At 52.4% G+C, this 19,728-nt stretch overlaps 3 protein-coding genes across 6 annotated transcripts in view; 1 reads left to right on the top strand and 2 right to left on the bottom strand.

Moving 5' to 3' along the window:
* LOC122380093 overlaps positions 1–7,559 on the bottom strand; it is a 17,365-nt gene extending 9,806 nt beyond the window's left edge. For both annotated transcript variants that reach the window (XR_006256278.1, XM_043362913.1), the window contains exons 1-4: positions 7,474–7,559; positions 2,409–2,551; positions 608–809; positions 153–378 (exon numbers count right to left, since the gene is read on the bottom strand). Coding sequence is in view for 1 of the 2 variants with exons in the window: in XM_043362913.1 (XP_043218848.1) it covers positions 153–378; positions 608–809; positions 2,409–2,526 (546 nt within the window). In the remaining variant the exon portion in view is untranslated. The remainder of the gene's footprint in view (positions 1–152; positions 379–607; positions 810–2,408; positions 2,552–7,473) is intronic.
* LOC122380095 (interleukin enhancer-binding factor 2-like) lies at positions 2,925–14,350 on the top strand. 3 transcript variants are annotated; one of them, XM_043362914.1, is made up of 9 exons: positions 2,925–3,134; positions 7,268–7,423; positions 8,489–8,617; positions 8,795–8,963; positions 9,332–9,500; positions 11,340–11,460; positions 13,013–13,124; positions 13,301–13,453; positions 13,694–14,350. In XM_043362914.1, the coding sequence occupies exons 1-9, from the start codon at positions 3,132–3,134 to the stop codon at positions 13,834–13,836; spliced, it is 1,155 nt and encodes a 384-aa protein (XP_043218849.1). In that variant the 5' UTR covers positions 2,925–3,131; the 3' UTR covers positions 13,837–14,350. The 3 variants fall into 3 exon arrangements, with proteins under 3 accessions (XP_043218849.1, XP_043218851.1, XP_043218850.1); XM_043362916.1 differs by having other exon boundaries at positions 3,003–3,059; positions 7,264–7,423; XM_043362915.1 differs by lacking the exon at positions 2,925–3,134 and adding an exon at positions 6,293–6,556.
* LOC122380096 (beta-sarcoglycan-like) lies at positions 14,260–19,728 on the bottom strand. Its single transcript, XM_043362917.1, is given in 6 exon segments — positions 14,260–15,768; positions 15,770–15,997; positions 16,391–16,522; positions 16,956–17,124; positions 18,624–18,714; positions 19,628–19,728. Coding segments are annotated over 5 exon segments (1,056 nt in total). The 5' UTR covers positions 18,704–18,714; positions 19,628–19,728; the 3' UTR covers positions 14,260–15,321.

The raw sequence follows: 19,728 nt of genomic DNA, 5'->3' as shown, positions 1-19,728 counted from the left end.
GCGAGAAACAAAACATTAGCGAGCACTGGTGAGACAAAGCGCTACTTATGACGTGTATGAATTGTGACTTTAATTGTCTATACACAGTTATGTTATTTATTACTTCATTTAATCTAGTATATACCTATTGTTTTAATTGATCTCGTGATTACCTTTTTGATGACAAATCTCCGTCGGTTCATGCCTTCGATCTTGGTCTTGAGCTCTCGGAGCGTGGCCATGACGCCTTTGATGGCGAAGTCGTTGACCATGGCACCGGAAGACTCGGGTATTTTGGCCACCAGGCGGGCCAGCTGGGCGTTCAGCTGATCGACGGCATACGAGACGGCCGAGTAGGGCGTGATGTCCTCATACAGCTCGACCGTCCGGTCAATGCCCCTGACAATGGATGGAACATCACGGTCATTGCTCCTAAGGATGGAACGGCACGGTCAGCGCCCTGATAACTGATGAAAAGCGTCCCTTATAACAGAGCAACGTGGTAAATACCCTGATGCTGGAGCGGCACACTTTTTGATCGTCATTTCATCTAGCGGATCATGACTCGTGTCTCGGTAAGGCATTCATATTAGCAGCATTAGCAGTGAGTGCATCGACAGGTACTGACTCTTTGAGGAGGTCCATCTTGCGGTCGGTGCCGACCAGCAGGTCCGTCCACGAGGTGATCACCGACTGGAAGGTGTCCCAGACGCGCGCGCGCTCCTGCAGCTGGCCCAGCTTATCCTCGACACGGGTGAGCGTACGCGCGGTGCCCACCTGCAGCTGCTCTATCCGGCTGAGGTACTGCTGGCCGAACTGCTCCATCCGCGCTGCCCACACCGCACCGATCACCGGGTCAGACACGGAAGAAATGACCCGGGAGAAATGGACGTCAGACCCGGGGAATATGAACGTCAGACACGGCGCTGACTGTATACACGGGGAGAATACGGATGTCAGTCATGGGATACGGACGTCAGACACGGGAAGTACGGACGGGAATACGAACGTCAGATCCGGGTAGCTCGAACGTCATACATGGGAATACGGACACCCAAAGGCGAAAAATACGGACGTTTGTCAGACCCGGGAAACACGGACGTCAAACGAGAAGGAATACTGGCGATAAATGCGGAGGGTACCGGTACTGGCACGTGCGGCCCTGTCCGTGTCCTTTGCCACCGTCTGTGTCCATGTCCCTAGTTGTGATAGCAATAAACCGACCGACCGGCGCGGCGACGGCGGTCGGCGGAGCCGTGCGGTGCAGCCTACCTTCAGGTGTTTACAACTAGTGCCATCTAGTGGCAGATGAAAGAAACACGGAGCTGGGACCGCGCGTTCTTGGTGGAAGAGGCGCACTAAAAAAATTAATGAGTGAGAGGAGAGAGAGAGAGAGAGAGGGGGGGGGATGAGACTGCAGTACGCGTACTTAACCCGCGCACCGACGGGGGTCTGCGCCAACTTAGAACCGACGGGGGGGGCGGATGACCGCCCCCCTGAGATCTCGAGAACGAAGCAAGATAGCGACAAGTGGTAAACGGCATCGGATACGCACGGACAAGGTCTACAATTTTTACACAGGTCATTTTCAGGTCAGGTCAAAGATGACGTCACAGGGGTCAAAAAAGTCAAAATGGCGGCACTGGATATGGAGAGTTTTTCTCGAATAACTTTCGAATTAGTCAAGATAGGAAAAAACTAAGAGCATCATCGTGATCCTCTTGTCAATCCGCATCGAATGATATATATGTTGACCTCGAAAGGTCAAGGTCAAAGGTTGACCTCAGGTCACGGGACCTCGAGGTCATCATGCATATCATTTGATGCGTTTTGACGAGCTGAACACAATGAGATCATCCGCGCGGCTGTATCTTGTTCCTGTACGGAGTTATTAGCAAAAAACCTTTGTTGACCTTTGATGACGTCACATGACCTTACAGCTGCCCAACAGCAAAACAGACCTCAAGGTAGTGAAGGTTGATCGTATATGAAGTCATGTATGGTATATGGGGCCATTCCGACCCGTTTTAGTGGTAAAAACAGGGAGTTGATTTTTCCCCCGTTGACTTATAATGGGGAGGTCGAGAAATTGACCTGACCTTAGGTCACCGATATCAAAATTCTGAGATATACAAATTGTAGCTACTAATGATCTAATAACATTCTGCAACTTTCAAAGGCCTCAGACATCTACTGTAGCTCTGGCACGGTGACAAAGTTGCAAAAAAGTGACTTGAGGTTGGGTCATTCAAAGTGACCTGGTAACCTGACCTTAAAAGTTAGGAGGTTCAAACTTGCACACCATGTGTAAAATTGATGAGAGAATACGAATAGTCGTACCAAATTTCGCGATTTGCGAAAAACCTCAGGGGTTGGATATCCGCCCCCCCCCCCCGTCGGTGCGCGGGTTAAATACACGGTCGGCTTACCTCCGACCTCCTGGATGATGCGCTGTTCGAAGGCTGCGGTGGAGAAGGTGACCTCGTTGGCCGACGCCAGAGCCAGGACAATGACGCCGGTGACAGCGGCTCCAGCGAGCCAGCCCATAGCTGCGGTGTGAGGAGCGGAACGTCTGAAACCACACGTATGGGGATGCAGTTGTCAGCACTTCGACAGTCAGATGCTCAAGGGATGCCTTTCGGCTTTCGAAAAACGACAGCTTCATCAAGTTCACTCAAATGATGGCGGAGTGGGAGAAGAAGGATTTCGACAAGCGATCAATAAGGGCTACGATATGAATTCTGAATAGATCATACCGAGGTTAATACAAGCATAGCCGATTGTATTTGTTGCCACTTGCCAGTAATTCAAAGTTACAATGCCCATGCCCTATGCTGAATGCTCGAAAGGATAACTTGTAAAGGGATAACTGCAATATGGTAGCAATCGGTGAAGTTGGTAGCTCGAGTTGTATGCCTTTTCCGACGCATGTTACATGTATGGCGCAAATAATTCGACACGTTGAAAACGCGCACGCATGTGCCGGCATGCTTGTACTGCTACAATCGATAAATTTATTGGTGGGGAGACTCCTAATAGAATTGTAATTCTTTGCAGAGGAGCGTAACACGTTTTCGCTGCCAAGGTGCCAAATACTGCTTCGGGGTTTTGACTTTTGAGCCATTTCGTCGAGTTTTATTCACGCCCAACAGATGGTAAGCGTTTACAGTGTTTGAGCTCGAATTAAGTCAGTGATTGTGATAGCCTCCTCCGTCGTTTATGTGGCATTTCCGCTGCCCGACCGCTTGGAATAGCGTGAGAGTTCCGGTTAGCACTTGGTCCACCGGATATGGTGCTTAACCCAAACCAACCAACTAGCCCCTTCGTCGTTCACTTTACTTCATTCATCATCTCATATCTGAACACCTTATGATTCACCAGCTGTAATATTCTGAAACTTTTATTTTGACATAGGAAGAACTATATTCTAACTAAAATAATGTTTGATTCTGAAGCTTACCTACATGTTAACCAATCATGTTCCGTAGTACATACTGGCTGTAAGCAGCACGCAGATTGGCTGACAATGACATGGCTGCATTCCTCAGCAAGGAATGCAAAAGTAAATTCAGCTTGGCAACCACCTCCCCCCATGTGGGTTCTAGGATGGGAAAATAGCATGTGCGGGCAAGGGTTAAGGCCCACTGACACCACTACATGAAATTCATGGCACGCCATGATAATTTCTCACCTTGCCATCAATTGACTGAGTGTCCCGCAATCAAGATGTCAAAATTGCTATATGTTGCATTTGAGGACTGAGCGTTTTCACTATTTAGATTGATGGATTGGTTCTTTGCCTTTGGCTTTTCCACGGGTTTTCAGTGTACAGGCGCGCACACAGGATTTTTGAATGGGGGGGGCACGACCTTCGAACTGGGCCCCCCCATGCCGAAGGGCCCCCCCCCAAAAAAAATACGGTCCACGGGGCTATATTTCGGTTGGTTTGAAGCTTGAGCAATTGGTTTGTCAATGCATGGTAGGTAAAACAATTATTTCGGTACCAGCTTAATTTTCAAAACATATATATTTTTACGCTAGCATGTTTTTTTAGCATGTTTTTTTTTTTCGCAGACCCCGGGCCCGCGAGTCACCCGGTGGCCCGGGGTCAGCTCAGGCAAGGATGTATCCAGGACCTTTCGATGGGAGGAGGAAGGCACGGTGGGTCCAGTCTCACTGGCAGACGGGTCTCTTTAAAACGGTCTTTGCATGAGAAAATGTGGAAAATCGGCAAGCAAAAGTATCATTTATGCCCGAGGAGTGTGCCTAATGTACACTAATGCCTAATTTACATGGTATTTTATAAGCGAGCGAGCTCCTCAGAGTCACCGGTGTGTGGCGCGCTCAGAGGTGCCAGTGAAAGGCCGTCAGATGCGCTGGTGTTGGGTCCTCACAGGCGCCGTTGCGGGGTCTCAAGGGCTTAGAGACACTGGTGGGGCCATCATTGGCATGTGTGTGGCCCTGCAAAATGGCCTGCAAGTGGAAAGTGACCCGTCATAGGCTGGCAAGGACACTCGGAGGCTGGTAAGAGGCCCTCAGAGTCACTGGTACGTGGCCCTCAGAGGCGTCGGTGTGGGGACTCTCAGAGCCGCCGATGTAGGCCCTTAAGATGCGCTGGTGGGGGTTCCTTGGAGGTGGGGCGAGGGGCCTCGCAGTTGCTGTTGTGGGTGCCTTTAGAAACACTGGTGTGGACCGTGTGTCTATCACAGACGGATGTGGAGCCATAGCAGCCAATCCCTCGTTGGCCGTTACTAGGGCCCTGAGCGGCCGGCGAGGTCTCTCAGAAACCGGCATTGGGCCTTTATGAAGATAATTGTGGCTACATAGGAGCCAATAACGTGCCCCCACAAGCCCTGTGGTGTCCTTCCGAGTTGAAGTGCGGCCAGCGCGAACCCTCTGCTACCAACTGGCGCCGCAGGGCCCCTCGGTTTTGAAGAAACCCTAAACCCGAGAACGGGCACGTACCCCCTCGCTCCCTTGCTATGTCACTGAATCCAAGTGATTAGGGGCCCTTTAGGTAATCAGGGGCGTTTCAGATGGCCAGGGGTTTTCAATTGACCAGGGGCCCACCAGGTAACCATGGGCCCCTCTGGTAACCAGGCGTTAAGTAACGAGGAACCCCATCAATAACCAGGGCCCCTCAGTAAACGGGGGCCACTCAGGTAAGTGTAGGAGTCCCGCAGAAGGGCCGGCAAGGTTTCTCAGGTCCGTTTTTTGACAAGGCTCTTATTGACTCAGGTGCGAGCCCTTTGCCATCAGCAGGGGGCCCTTTCAAGCCTTTTGAGGGCCGTTTAACGTCTCTTGAGTTCCCATTGAGGCCTTCTAAGGGCACTTTGAGCAGTCGAGGGGCCTTTGAGGCCTTTTGAGGGCCTCTTGACGTCAGCTGAGGACCGTTGGACGCCAGCTGAGGATCGTGTTTTTGGGCCTTCTGATGGCCATTAGACGCCAATGGATGACCCTCTGACACCAACTGGGGCCCTCTGACACTAGCTAGGGGCACTTTAAGTTTGACGCTAGCTCAGGGCCCTCTGGCATTAGCTGGGGGGCCCTCTGACGCTAGCTCAAGGCCCTTTGACGCTCTTTAAGACCTTCTGAGGGCCCTTGAGGTCTTCTAAGGGCCCCTTGAGGTTTTCTAAGGGCCCCTTGAGGCTTTTTGAGGGCCGCTTGACGCCAGCTGAGGACCGTTTGAGACCTTCTGATGGCCATTTGGCGCCAGCTGGGGGCCATCTGGCACCAGCTGGGGGCCCTCTGTCACCAGCAAAGGACTCTTTAGAGCCTTCGGAGAGCCGTTCGACGCAAGGGCATGGCCCTCTGACGCCAGCTCAGGGACCTTTGACACCCTTTAAGGCCTTCTGACGTCCGTTTGACGTTAGCTGAGGGCCCTTTGAGGCTATCTGAGGGCCCTTTAAGGCCATCTGAGAGTCCTTTGAGGTCACCTGAGGGCTCCTTAAGGCCATCTGAGGGCCCTTTGACACCATCTAAGGGCCCTTTGACACCAGATGAGGGTCCTATGACGCTAAGTGAGGGCCCTTCGAGGCCATCTGAGGGCCTTTTGAGACCATCTGAGGGCCCTTTAAGGCCGTTTGAGGGCCCTTTGTACACGGTCTTCGGTGGTCTAAGGATTAGTTAGAGGCCCATTTGAGGCGGCCTTCGGCCGCCTCAAATGGGCCCCTTCCTTCGAGTTGGGCCCCCCAACTCGAATGGGGGGGGGGGGCACGGGCCCGTGTGCCCCCCCCCCTTGTGTGCGCCCTTGTCAGTGTATCGTTTTGTAATTAATACCTAAGCAAAATGAAACATCTTTGACTATCAACTATTGATCTTTCAGCCTGACTGTATAAATGATAGAAAAATGTATGACTTAACTGAATTGGTTGAGGTGTAACAGCCAACTCATATTCATCAGAAAGGAATGCATCTTTTCAATAAATGATTTGGTTTCTTAAAATACAGTGTAACAAAGAATCACATCTGACATGCCCAGATGAGTGAAAAGATAGTTCTCTGTTGCCTACTGCTACCTCTCTCCAGGCATAATGTGCCTCAAATGTCTATTGACACTTCTTAGGAGCAATCCATGGTAAGCTACTGCTTGCTAGTTGTGGGTAGTAACTAGTTAGCTAGTTTATTGTCTTTCTGCATTCAGATGAGTCTTATGCATTCAAATGAGTGATATTGGCTTCATGTGTTTTGTAATGATTATGATAGAACTCTATGATAAAACTATGATGAGTGCTGAGATATGCAAAACGATTGTAACAAAATAATGATACGCTTTGTGCACCACCTACAGGAAATTGCTCAAAAGTTTGTGAAATGTTATATTGTTGAATAGAAGGAAAGCTTTGATAAATTCTTTGATGCCCTAAAAATGAGCTGATGTTTACTTGTAGCAATGGTATTGCTGTTAGTCTCACTTTGAATTAGGATCAATTTTGCTCAGTAATGACATTCCTGTTTAAGCAATGATATAGCATAACTTTGTAATGCTATATTGAATTGATATGCAAACAGCATCACATCGCTAGGTATGTTTCATGTCTACCAATTTGGACGCATCGTCACCAGGATATGATAGTTTGGTGGACCGCCCCTCCCCCCTCCCAAACTGAGTGGACTGTGTGACTGGCGGGGTGCGGTCCGTCCGTCGTGCCGGCGGCCGAGCCCGTCCTGTTTACCAGTGTCCCGCTGTCGGCACGGGCGGCCGCGCTGGCCCACCACCCCGCTGCTGACACTCTGTCGGCGGCCCGCGCCACGCCACCTGACCGTGCGCCGCTCCGCTCCGCTCCAGATGCGCGGCGGTGTCCGGGGGCGCGGCGGCCCGCGCATGGGCCGCGGCGGCTACAAGATGAAGACGTTCGTGCCGCGGCTGCCGTTCGACATCTACCTGTGTGAGCCGGCGTTCCAGCGGGCCAAGCCGGCGCCGGACGAGACGCCGCTGCAGCAGGTGGGTGACCGGCCCGCCCCGTCCCGGCGGCCCTCTGGCCGTGCACTCACCGGAGTCGCTGTGCTCGGCGGGGTTCAGCCGGTGCGGGCGTCCAGTGTCCACAGCGGCTGCGGCGGCGGCGGCCGTCAGCGCGCGCCGCGCCGTCACTGGCCGCCGGCCGCCGTGCGCGCCGCCGCCGCCGCCGCAGCCGCAGCCGGCGCGCCGCTCTTGTTTACGTTAGCAGCCGGTGTCCGGCCGTAACACAAACATGGCCAGACTGCGCGCCCCGTCCGGACAGCAGCACGTGCGACGGTAGACGGTGGCCGCGCCAGATGGGGTGCGTATCACTCTGCAGCTCAGCTCGCCCTGCGTCCAGCTCGGCTGGATGCAGGAGGGATGATCGGCGTGTTTTCTGTTTCGACCTACAAGCCGGACGCTGTCGCGGTGGTGTAACTAGATATGCCAGACATCTGCCGCGAAGGTCCCCTGGGCTGCGCGGCACAGTGGCGGGGAAGTGGGACAGTCTTGCAGAGCTGTGCGGGGTCTGCGGCGGTTTGTTTACTTACAGCACGACTGGATCCGGTCCGGACCGCAGATCGGGCCTCTTTGTGACACGTCACCGTGTTACCTCCTTGACGGAGGTGGCTGTTTGTGTTGACCACGGTCGGAGGTTTGCAGGCGCGCGACTGACTCATCTCTCCCCAGCAGCTGTGGGGTCGGCGCGCTGCATGGTCCGATCGGCCAGCTGGCACTAACTCGAACATATGAGATATGTGACGAGTAGTCAGGATGCATGGCCGTCCGCGGAATTCACGGCGAGGTTCCCAATGACCGTACTAAGGAGAATGAACTGATGTATCAACACCCTAATAGCGTTACATTGCCCAAGTTGTATCTTGTGTAATTGAAGCCGCATAATGACACGATAAACGACCGAGCACATTTGTTTTGTGATGCGTGACTGACATTTTATCGCCATTTAACTTGCCAAGTATAAAACGTGCAAAATTAAGTATGTTTGTTAGTGTTACACAGGTGTTGTGTGAACATGCTTTTCACGTTCTGGTTCCCGATTGTGGTTGCCAGGCGCTGCTGAAGCGGAACACGGACCTGTCTCCGAGCCCCACCGAGCAGACGGCCGTGCTCAACCTGGTCACCAAGATCGCCACCGTGCTCGACACGCTGATCGTCACGCCCGGATCCTTCGACGCCTGTGTGAGTGGCGCCTCGTTCCCGGGACACTCGGACGGGCCGGACTGATTGGTTTCAGTGTGCGCGCGCTCGAGATAGCTCCAGCGCTGGCCTTGTCATGTGTTCTTCTGTTGTTGGTATTCAGCTTTTGATGAGGACTGATATAGTGTGCGGATTTTGACATGCTCGTCTGTGGGGCAGCAAATTGAGGAGCACCGCCAGGTGGGCTCCTACAAGAAGGGCACCATGCGCACCAACCACAACGTGGCCGACGTGGTGGTGATCCTGAAGACGCTGCCGACGCGCGAGGCCGTGGAGGCGCTGGGCAACCAGGTCACGGAGGAGTTGCGCCAGCAGGAGCCCGCGGACGGTGGGTCAGGGTGGGTGGCGGGACGGGCGGCGGAGGGGTGAGAGCCGACACGGGTCGATACGAAACCCTCCATAGGCAGATATGCTCTGGATTGCAAAAAAAAAAAAATGCAAGAATGTCGTCATGTTCGATGTCAAAGTTGACTTATTGTTTCGCCATCCCTGAGTATCAGCCGTTGCAGTGCCGTTTCGTGAACCTTGTTGAATAACCATATACATTATACACTATACAGACATCTCGACCCGATCAGTGGTAGCACGAGGCTGACTATATGTATAATTGGATCATCGCCTCCAGTGCTTGCGATACCATTACCGACATCTCGATTTTTTGACGTTCGGGTTGAATAATATGGTGATCTCCCCCAGTGCTGGTAATGGCGATGCTGCCAAATGATCGTGGCTTCGAGATCAGCAACAGCGAGGCAACGGTGCGGGTGCTGGTGACGACGGTGCACCAGAACCTGCGGAAGCTGGACCCCGAGCTGCACCTCGACCAGAAGATCCTGCAGAGCCACCTGGCGGCGATACGGCACAGGTGGGTGTTCTCGGCCTCACCAGCCTCGGCTCTAACGAGTAGTTACTCTCTGCCGTCAACTGGCGGCGATACGGCACAGGTGGGGGATTTACCAGCGGGGCTCAGCTACACTGGCAGCTGTGTGCCACCACCGTATGTCGCGATGCTCCCAGTATGTCGCGATGCTCCCAGTGGTATGTTCCCAGTTGACGTCGTACCTAGACCGCAACGCTCTGCTCTGCCCGCAGCAGTATGGCTTCAGGCCCGGCATGTCCACGGGGGCGGCTATGCTTGACGTTGTCACGTATGTCACTGACAATATCGACAAAGGCCTCGTGACGTCACTCGTGACAGCCGATACGTCCAAGGCGTTCGACAGCGTCGAGCATGGCCGCCTCCTGGACAAGCTGGGCTGGTACGGGATTCGAACTGACTGGTTTTCTGACTGGTTGAGTGGGCGCAGTCAGGCTATCGGGTCGTGTCCGCTGAGCGTGACGCACGGCGTGATACAGGGGTCCATTTTGGGACCGAGCCTGTATTTGCTTTTCACCAACGACCTGGCCCAACATCTGTCAAATGTCAAACTAGTGATGTACGCTGATGATGTCCAGATCCTTGACGCTGACACTCCCAGTAACGTCTTGGCTATCAAAAACCGCATCGAAAGTGACCTATCTGTACTCGTGCAGTGGTTCACTCAGAACCGGCTGAAAATTAACCCATCCAAAACTGAAATGACCATTTTGAAATCCAGTCGTCAAAAACTAACACCAGTTTCTCGATCCACTTTGGCGGTGACGTAGTTTCACCTTCACCGAGCGTCAAGGTTCTGGGCATCACCATCGACTCTCACCTGACGTGGGATTCACATGTCACGTCTGTCGTCCAGCGCTGCAACATGATACTTGTTAGCCTAGCGAGAATGCGGAACAGGCTGCCGACGGAGACTAAGCGCCTGCTTATCGAAGCGTTAGTGTTTCCGCACATACAATACTGTATTAGCGTATGGGGTGCCTGCTGCATCGCTCAGAGGAAACGCATCCAAAAGGTGCTGAATTTCGGCGCACGTGTCGTGTCTGGCCTCAGCCGAAGAGATCACGTGACTCCTGTGCTTAACGAGCTGGGTTGGAAGTGTGTGGACGACTTGATTCGTGACAGTGACGTAGCAGCTGTGGTTAGTCGCCTACTTACTTCGGACAGTGCACCACAAATCCTGCGGAGCAAGTTGGTGCTCAGCTCCGACGAGTCAGCTCGCACCACGCGTGCGACCGAGCGGGGACAGCTGCGTCTGCCCCGGGTCCGAACCGAGTTCGGCCGTCGTGGATTTTTGTTTCGCGCCAGCCAGCACTGGAACGAGTCCTCAGGAGCGCGTCAACAGTAGGTGTGGTCGACTGGTTAGTGTACCGGAAGATGTCTTAGATGTGTATTTTACTCTGTGGTTTCACTTCTATCCGGTTTTACTGCAGTGTTTTATCCAGATGTGTTTTCGCATGTATACGACGTTGTCACCACAAAACCCATGTAATGGAGGGACCTAATAAAATTGTATTGTATTGTATTGTATTGTATGCGGGACAGTAGGACATCCTCCAGCTCTCTACCGGCTGGAGCGTGCCGTCCGTGTGCCGCCAGCCTGAGCCGCTCATCCATCGCCTGCGTACGAATTTCCATAGCCCTGTACGCAGAAGCGCGGGCTTGAATTATGTTGCCAGGAATGTTTTATGTATGTATTTATGCTGTTTTCACTTTTCAGCGCGCTTCATGACTGCAGTGAATCATATTTCAATAGTACTTTCAATTAGGTATTGAACGACATTGATCATTTTGAAATGAAATTTGACAAACTCGCTGGTATTCCAGTCGCTGGTTCGAGGAGAACGCCCACCACTCTTCCATCAAGGTGCTGATCCGGCTGCTGCGCGACCTCAAGAACCGATTCGAGGGCTTCGAGCCGCTCTCGCCCTGGATGCTTGATCTCCTCGTAAGTACAGCTTAACCCTCGCCGGACCTATTGGTTTTCTACATACGCGCCGGCCGAGGGGGGGGGGGGGGGCGGGTACGACCCCCCCTCGCCGTTTCGCCCCTGGTGGAGCTAGCGCGTCGCAGAAAATACGAGCGTGTGCGCCGTTACGAGACGCAGAGATTGGTACCCGATTTTAAGGTCCTAGGTCAACCGGTGACCTCTGAGGTCAGGTCAAGTGCCCCAGGGTACGGTTCAGTTTTTGGTGAATAACTTCGCAAAAAACGGCCGCAGAGCGCCGATTTTGGCAGCATCGTGTTCGCCTCGCTCAGGCGCGTCGAATGATATACTTTTTGTCCGGGTCAGGTCAACTTGGGGTGTTGACCTCAGGTCAAGGTCAGGTCAGCACCCCCAGGTCACGAAGTTGGTCGAAAGAGGTCATGTCGCATATCATTCGATTCGGCAGGCCTTCCTGAGTCCATTGGTGCTTTTCCCGACTCGCTAGCTCAATTTGATCAAGAGTTATTGACGAAAAACTAATTTGACCTTGATGACGTCATAAATGACGTCACGCAAGGTCAACATTGCAAAAGTGACGCATCTAACCTTGCAAGGAGTGCATCAAATCATGATTCTGTGTGCTTGAGATAGTTAGAGATCGTTCCCGGCGCCAGAATAGCAGTTTGAATTTTTCCCCATTGACTTATAATGGTGAGGTCACGAAAATGACCTGACCTCATATGACCTTTAGGAAAAATCCGAGATATACAAGTTGTGGGACTCATAATGGATACTAGATCCTGCAAGTTTCATTTCCCTGTGACATCTCCTCTGGCAGTGAGGGCGTTGCGAAGTTGCGACATCTGAAGACCGTGCAGCGGTTCACTTATGACGTCATAGGTCAGTGACCTGACCTGACCCAAAAATGCGGTTGGTGTCAAAAGATCCGGCTTGGATCAAAGGTTAGGTATGCCAAGTTTCAGCTCTCTATCGCCAGCGTGTTCGGAGCTATCGCGAAAAAACCCTATGGGGGGGGCGGCACCCGCCCCCCCCCTCGGCCGGCGAGGGTTAATATATTCCTGCCCGGGGCCGGGATGATTCAATAAATGTCACCGAGGTTTTTTAGCGAAAACTCCGAGGGCCGTTAGGCCCGAGGTGATTTTGCTAAAAAAAGCGAGGTGACATTTATTGAATTCCCGGCCTTAGGGCTGGAAGGTGTTTCCCATACCTGCCAAAAAGCTCACAACTATATGATAGTGACGTCAGCAGCCGTGTGGTTCAACGTGTTTAACCACACCCCTTGAACCACACGGCTGGTAATATTAAAGCATTGCATTAAACTTTGAAAAGTGTGGTACAGTGCACGTGCCGTTTAAATGCCTGGATGTCTCGATTTAATCATGCAATGTAGCAGGTATGGGAAACTACATGACTGGTATACGTTCTCAGAATCACACACAGCCAGCAGACTTGGTGGCTGTGTTTTAGCCAAGTAGTCTTAGTAAGACTCTGCGACTTCCGCTTCGCATGCCATTGCCGACTTGCTTGTAATTGCGTGTGTGTCTGTGTGCAGGCGCACTACGCTGTGATGAACAACCCGAGTCGTCAGGCCATGTCGGTGCACCAGGCGTACCGGCGCTGTCTGCAGCTGCTGGCAGCCGGCCTCTTCCTTCCCGGATCGGCAGGTAGGGCCGCGGGGGCCGATAGAATATAGGAAACGGTTCTTTGATTATCAATAGAAACAAAGATTGAACTGGAAAATGAATATAACATCTGCGTCACCCGTAGGGCTAAGTGGGCTGCGGGCTGTTGGTATGCGTCCCTGCGCTGAGTGCCCGGCCCATCCCCCTGCTGTCTGTAGGTATCGCCGACCCGTGCGAGGGCGGCAACATCCGCGTGCACACGGCCATGACGCTGGAGCAGCAGGATCAGGTGTGTCTGACGGCGCAGACGCTGCTGCGCGCGCTCTCCCACGGCGGCTACAAGCAGGTCATCGGACTCGAGGGCAACGCCAGTGAGTATAAACCGACAGCTGAGAGCCGATCCTTCGTCTGTGTCAGTTGGCATTTTCGGAAGCTAGTATATTGCTGCTTAAGATGTCAGGTTAAGTCCTGCAAGGACATTTCTTATCGGTTCTTGTGCACAGCCGAGCTATCCACTTGAGTGTTTGATGCGGATCGGGGTAAAATTTGCTCTTCCGTTCAGCTATTGAAGCATGGTTTCGATTCTGATGAAGCCGCCGGCGCGTCGGCAGGTATCGCCACCGACATGACCGTCTGGGAGGGTATCGTGGTCTCGCCGCTGGAGAAGGCCTACGAGAAGCCGCCCGAGAGGAAGGAGGGCGAGCCGGGCGACGAGCTGGCCGACGACGACGACATGGACATGGCCGACAACTGAGCGCCGGCCGGACCGGCTGGGGGGACGGCGGCATGTACTCGTGTATTATCGCTGTGTGGCGCGCGTGGTCGGACGGACGCGTGGCAGGTCGAGTTTGTGTGCATGTATTGTGTTCTTTTTAATGTCCTGCGACCGTGGTACGCAAGGCTAAGTGGGTGTTTCAATTTAGGACCATCTGCGCCGATTATCTGCTTAACTGTTTAAAATGTTTTACGAAAATGTGACATTCTTTTCCGTTGTCGTGTTCACTGGCGTGGATTTATGAGCTTTTATAAGCAAATCAGTGTCCGTGGTGCCCGATTTCGGTTGTGCGGCCCGTTCAGTGCGGTTGCGTGTGCGCATGTGAGGGAGCCTGTCGTGTGTAGGTCTGTTGCGTCGGGGCCGGTAATCACTGTCGTGACTCGGCATTTGTACACACCGCGCGAATGCAGCGGGTCGCCTTTATTTCCATTCTACCAGAAACGCTTGTCATAAAACCGTTCATCTTTATCGAATACATCACGTCACAAACATACAGACTAGACACTGTCTTATGCAGCAGTACCAAAGACGGGTATGCAAGTACCAGCATACGGCAGACTAGCAGCGGCCAGCGCTAACACTGGTATCGTTAGATGGTACTCAGCGGCCCTGATACAGCAGCTGCAATGCTACTGGCCGTCGTTTCGTCAGAGGCAACGAGTATAAGACGGCACATCACATAGTAATATGTGATGAACGAAACGAAGCTAACTGAAATACACGATAAACGGGTCTTCGATTCAGACATGACTAGGATTTCAGTATGGGACATGACTAGCGCTCAAACACAGTCTTATGAGGAGCAGCTTGGCTATAGCAGATTAGCTCCTTGCGCGAGGTGACCTATCCGCGCATTTATGAATGCATTTATCCTGGTGAAATATACGAGTTAGTCTTACAAAGTAGCTGGGAAGCGAGGATAATGTGACACTGAGACGTGGTGTGATATTTGGGATCTTGTATGTATGTAGGGGACTAGGGGTTCGCCCCAAATTCAATTGTGCTGCGAATGCTGCGACAGTGACACATTGACTATAAAAGGTTCAACATTTAACGTGTAGAACATTTCAGGGAACATCAGTTGTAGAATGTAGATTAATCGAAAACCAGTATAACGGCGGAGAGAAGGTTTCAAAAAGACTAATCTCGACTCGATCAATTCAAATGATCACTTCTTGTTTCACATTTGGGATCATTAATCCCGCATATTATTGGGTAGATGCCTCGTAACACAAGCCTTGTTATTGGCACACCACAGGGAGCAAGTCCACCATTAAAGACCACAAGACACACACACCGAGGAAATTTCAGATCTAAGCTCAAGCTATCACAGGATAAATGATTAGTGACTAGATACGGTTGACACAAAATCCGGGTACGGTCACCTGTTCTGAGTCGTTGGCCGCCTTTCTCCCTCGGAAGGCCCTGTGTGGGTCGCTGTGGAGCCCGGTCGGCGGGCCCCGCTCACACGCACGGGTTGTTGTCGCCGTGCAGCGCCGCCTGGCCGCAGGTGACCCGCTCACCGGTCGGCAGCTGGCCGCTCTCGGCCGGCACGTGTACCCGGAACAGGCGGCCGATCACGGCCGGCCCGCTGGCCGCCCCCTCCCCGGGCCTCGCCTGCGGGAAGTGGACGCACGCGCACAGCTGGTAGGCACCCTGGCTGTCGGCGGCGCCGGCGCGGCCCTGCGCCCATGGGATGCTGCGCACGTCCAGCGCCACGCCGGCGCCGGCGCGCAGCACCACGCTGCCGTTGACGCTCTTCAGGTGGAGCTCCTGATCGGCCGACATGACGATCTCCTTGCCGTCGATGTAGGTGCCCTCGCTGCCCTTGAGGTGCACCTGAGTGGACGCCTCCAGTTTAAGTGATCGGTCCACGGGACTGACCACGCGCCGGGTGTGCACCTTCTGCACGTTGCAGGCTGCGCACGCCGTCCGGCAGGCCGAAGTTGGGGAAGTCGGTGCTGAAGAAGGGCGCTGCGCCGCCGGCCGACGAGCCGGGGCCGGCGGCGAACACGGCCGCTCGCTGCACGCCCTCCACGCGTACACCGTGGCTGGCCTTGGCGGAGTCCCGGGTGGACGGGGACAGGCGCACGCGCTGGCTCTCAGCCGGCTCGAACCCGGCGTCCGGGGTGTCGGACACCTGGTGAAAGGGGAGACACAGGAGCTGTCAGGGCTGTGAGACACTTGATGAATAAACGACGGAAGTGTCCGGGCTGTCAGACACCGGAAACACTCGGCGTCGGGTACAGAAGGCATTACTGACAAGACATTAGACATGGTCACTCAGTAGACGATAAAGAGCGCTAGACAAGACAATCGTGGCGGACAATATCACCCAGCATCTCCATTCTCCAACTACGTAACATTCCGCAATTATATTCTCAACCGTAACGATCTGTTTCTGATCACAAAAATAAGTGCCATCAATTCAGTTTTCACGTAACATATCGCCAACGATTGAGTACCTATATTACGAGCAGCCGTGTAGCCAGTCGCCCGATCGGCGGCGCCGCGGCGCGCGCCGGGGGCTCACCAGAAGGTCCACCTGACCCGCGTCGCCGGTGACGGTCATCGGGTCGCCGTCGAAGCCGATGAAGCTGCCGTCGGGCTTGTAGAGCCGGTCGAGGTTGACGGTGCCCGGCAGCACCATGCCCCCGTCCACGAACTGCCGCAGGGAGGGGATGTCAGAGGGCGGCCGGACGTACACATAGTGCACTGCCCAGAGAATGGTTGGTATTGCATGCATGAAACACGATTGCGTCAGCCGTGATATTCGATCAAGCTATGAGCGGCTTTGAAAATCAGCAGTCCATTGGAAATAACCCAAAACTCCCAGCCAGGCATAGGCATGAGCTTTAAACTTTATGAAAACCCCTTCGAATCATATATCAATCATATCGTATCCTACCTGGTCCCAGAAGCGAGCCTCTGCCCAAGGCCATAAAACATACCTCTGCCCGTCACCTGCACCATCATTTATAGCATACGCGTCTACCGACAATTTATCGATAAATTGCTGCGATTAAAAACGAATCACCAAAAAAAAAAAAAAATGAGAAAGCAGTCCCCGAGCCCGGCACCACCCAGCCGGGCCGTACCTGGACGCTCTCCATGCCGACCGAGATGCGCAGCACGCTGATGAGTGTCAGCGTGATGAGCAGGTTGAACACAGCTACCAGTAGCACGACGGCCACCAGCAGCCAGAAGGCGTACGAGCGGCCGCCGCCGGCCGACTCGGGCGGCTCGGTAGTCACCACCGTCTGCACCCTGGGTGTATCAGAGGGGAGACCGGGGTTCAATGCACCCTGGGTGTAATGGAGGGGAGACCGGGGTTCAATGCACCCTGGGTGTAATGGAGAGGAGACCGGGGTTCAATGTACCCTGGGTGTATCAGAGGGGAGACCGGGGTTCACCGTCTGCACCCTGGGTGTATCAGAGGAGATACTGGGGTTCAATGCACCCTGGGTGTATTGGAGGGGAGACTGGGGATTACTGTCTGCACCCTGGGTGTATCAGAGGGGAGACCGAGGTTCACTGTCTGCACCATGGGTATATTGGAGGGAAGGGGTGGTCAGTGTTGACGGCATGGCTGCGGAGTCGGAGTCGCAGTCGGCCGGAGTCGACAGTCCTGACCGTAGTCGGAGTCCGAGTTGTTTTTGGAAACCGGAGCCGGAGTCGGAGTCACCAAAATCCATAGACTCCACAGACTTGGCAGGGCTGCGGAGTCGGAGTCGGAGTCGACAGTTTCGCATGGAGTCGGAGTTGTTTTTGTCAGTCGGAGTCGGAGTCTGAGTTACCAAAAATTAATCGACTCTGCAGCCCTGGTTGACAGGTTTCACTGCACCCTGAGTATATAGTACGATATACAGTGGCTGGCCAGGGTCCACTGAACCCTGAGCACACACAGGGAACAGACAGGGGCGGCAGGGTTCACCGTGCCCTGAGGGCACCCAGGGGCCGTTCAGGGGTGGCAGGGTCACTGTCTGGACCTTAAACACACCACACTTACAGGGGGAGAGGGCTGCTACCACCACAGCACATTATCAGTGGTGGTAGCAGCCCTAATGCCTGCGTAGGGGAGTCAAAGGACATAAGTGTTCTTGAACAAGAAATGCCCTGTAGAAAGCAGACCTCTCAAACAAGCACCTGGCAATGTATTCAACATTGTCTAACCTTACAGTTACACAGAATTTAGAGGCAGGGTCCTGTAGGAACAAATCACTTCAGTTATAATGACATTTGGTGTGTATTGTGTTATGAACTTATGTATAAAAACTGAGATGTACTGACTACTGAATGCCCCTACAGTGGGTAGTCTGGATTTGAAAGAGTTCGTGATACAAACTGACAATGCACCAGAGCAAATCTGGGGAAAACAGCCTATTTAACTCTTCAAAAAAAAGGAGTAAATAAGGTAAACGTGTAGAAAAAGTTTGGGTTTCTGCTTCTATTTCTTAGGCTTTCCATCTAATGGCAGGTTTCACAGGTAGATAGCAGAATGGTAGGTACCTGCTTTCTATTACAGTTTGAGCATCTCTATTCCCAGCAGGCCCAGAGTTAACGCAGGCACAGCAACAAACAGTTATAGGACAGTGTACTGCTCTCCTGCAGCAACTCATTGCTATCAAGTTCTGAAGGCAGACACCTCATGGCTTATTCATTAGGCCATTCAGAACTGCCTAATGAGATGGCAGGCTTAATTAAACAATTTCTTAATGAAATGACAGGGATTAATGAGATAACAGACATACTGAACAGCTTCTTACCCATTTGAAGGCTGGGCATACATGCCCATTGATTGGTGGGCACTATTTCTTCTCCTCTGGCTGACAATGTAGTCCTGCATCCTAAAATTTCCTGAAAAAAGTAACTTAATAACCAGCAGACCAGCTAGGAGTCAAATACAAAACTTTAAGCACATTCTATTCTACCAACCAGCAACTCAATTAGTTGCAGTTTCAATCAGACACCATGATCCTGCCTAATTACAAATGGATGAACCTCTATCATAAGGTGATTTAAAATATTTACAATTATCAACCTGCATGGTGTTACTTTTTATATGTCTTATTGGTAGGGCTCAAATGGTTCATTTAGGATACTAAAAACATTTTTAACATGCAGCAGTAGCACCATTGCATGAATGTTAAAACTTCATAAATTTGGTAAGCTAGGGCAGCAGGCCCATGCCAATTGACACCTATGAAAATGAAACATTAACAAAATAAACTGGCATTATATCAGATTGACTAAGGCAGAGAAGGAATTCCCAGTACGTCAAAACTGTGCATTTTTTCATTTTATCATTCATTAACCTGTTAAAAAGGTGAGTTGAACAGGTTAAAAGGTGAGTGCATGAAAAAGACAGAATATTTTCCCCTAAAAAGTAAATGCTTGCCTTTAAGATTCACAATTGGTAAATTTGAATCAAGGCAGTACAGAAACATAAATGAGAAAAACCTGTCAATAAATCTAGGTAATATTATAAGTGTGAAAAGAGGGTCACTGAAACAGGTAGGTATGTAGCAATGGACCAGGGACGTAGCCCAGGGGGGGCACAGGGGCCATGCCCGGTTCCCCCCCCCCCCTGAATGCAGGAAATAAAATAAATATAATACAAAATTTAATAAATAACAACAGCTCCACTACACCTCTGAAAAAGTGGGCTAAATCAGAGGAGCTTTCCTCTTCGGAGGGGTACAAACTTGGCCTCGACCTGTGGCCCCTCCCTGAGCAAAATCCTGGCTACGTGCCTGCAATTGACTACTACCTTTAGCAATAATAATTTATAGATAAGGCTGCTACAGTCTCTTTTGCATTTGCACCCTCTATCTCAATCTGAATCCGAAAAATACTCATGCAAGGACCGTG

Source organism: Amphibalanus amphitrite, unplaced genomic scaffold (genome assembly GCF_019059575.1).
Source record: "Amphibalanus amphitrite isolate SeventyFive unplaced genomic scaffold, NRLGWU_Aamphi_draft 000091F_arrow, whole genome shotgun sequence".
Lineage (NCBI taxonomy): Eukaryota > Metazoa > Arthropoda > Thecostraca > Balanomorpha > Balanidae > Amphibalanus > Amphibalanus amphitrite.
The sequence above is the reverse complement of the archived record's forward strand: the minus strand, read 5'-3'. Positions and strand labels throughout refer to the sequence as shown.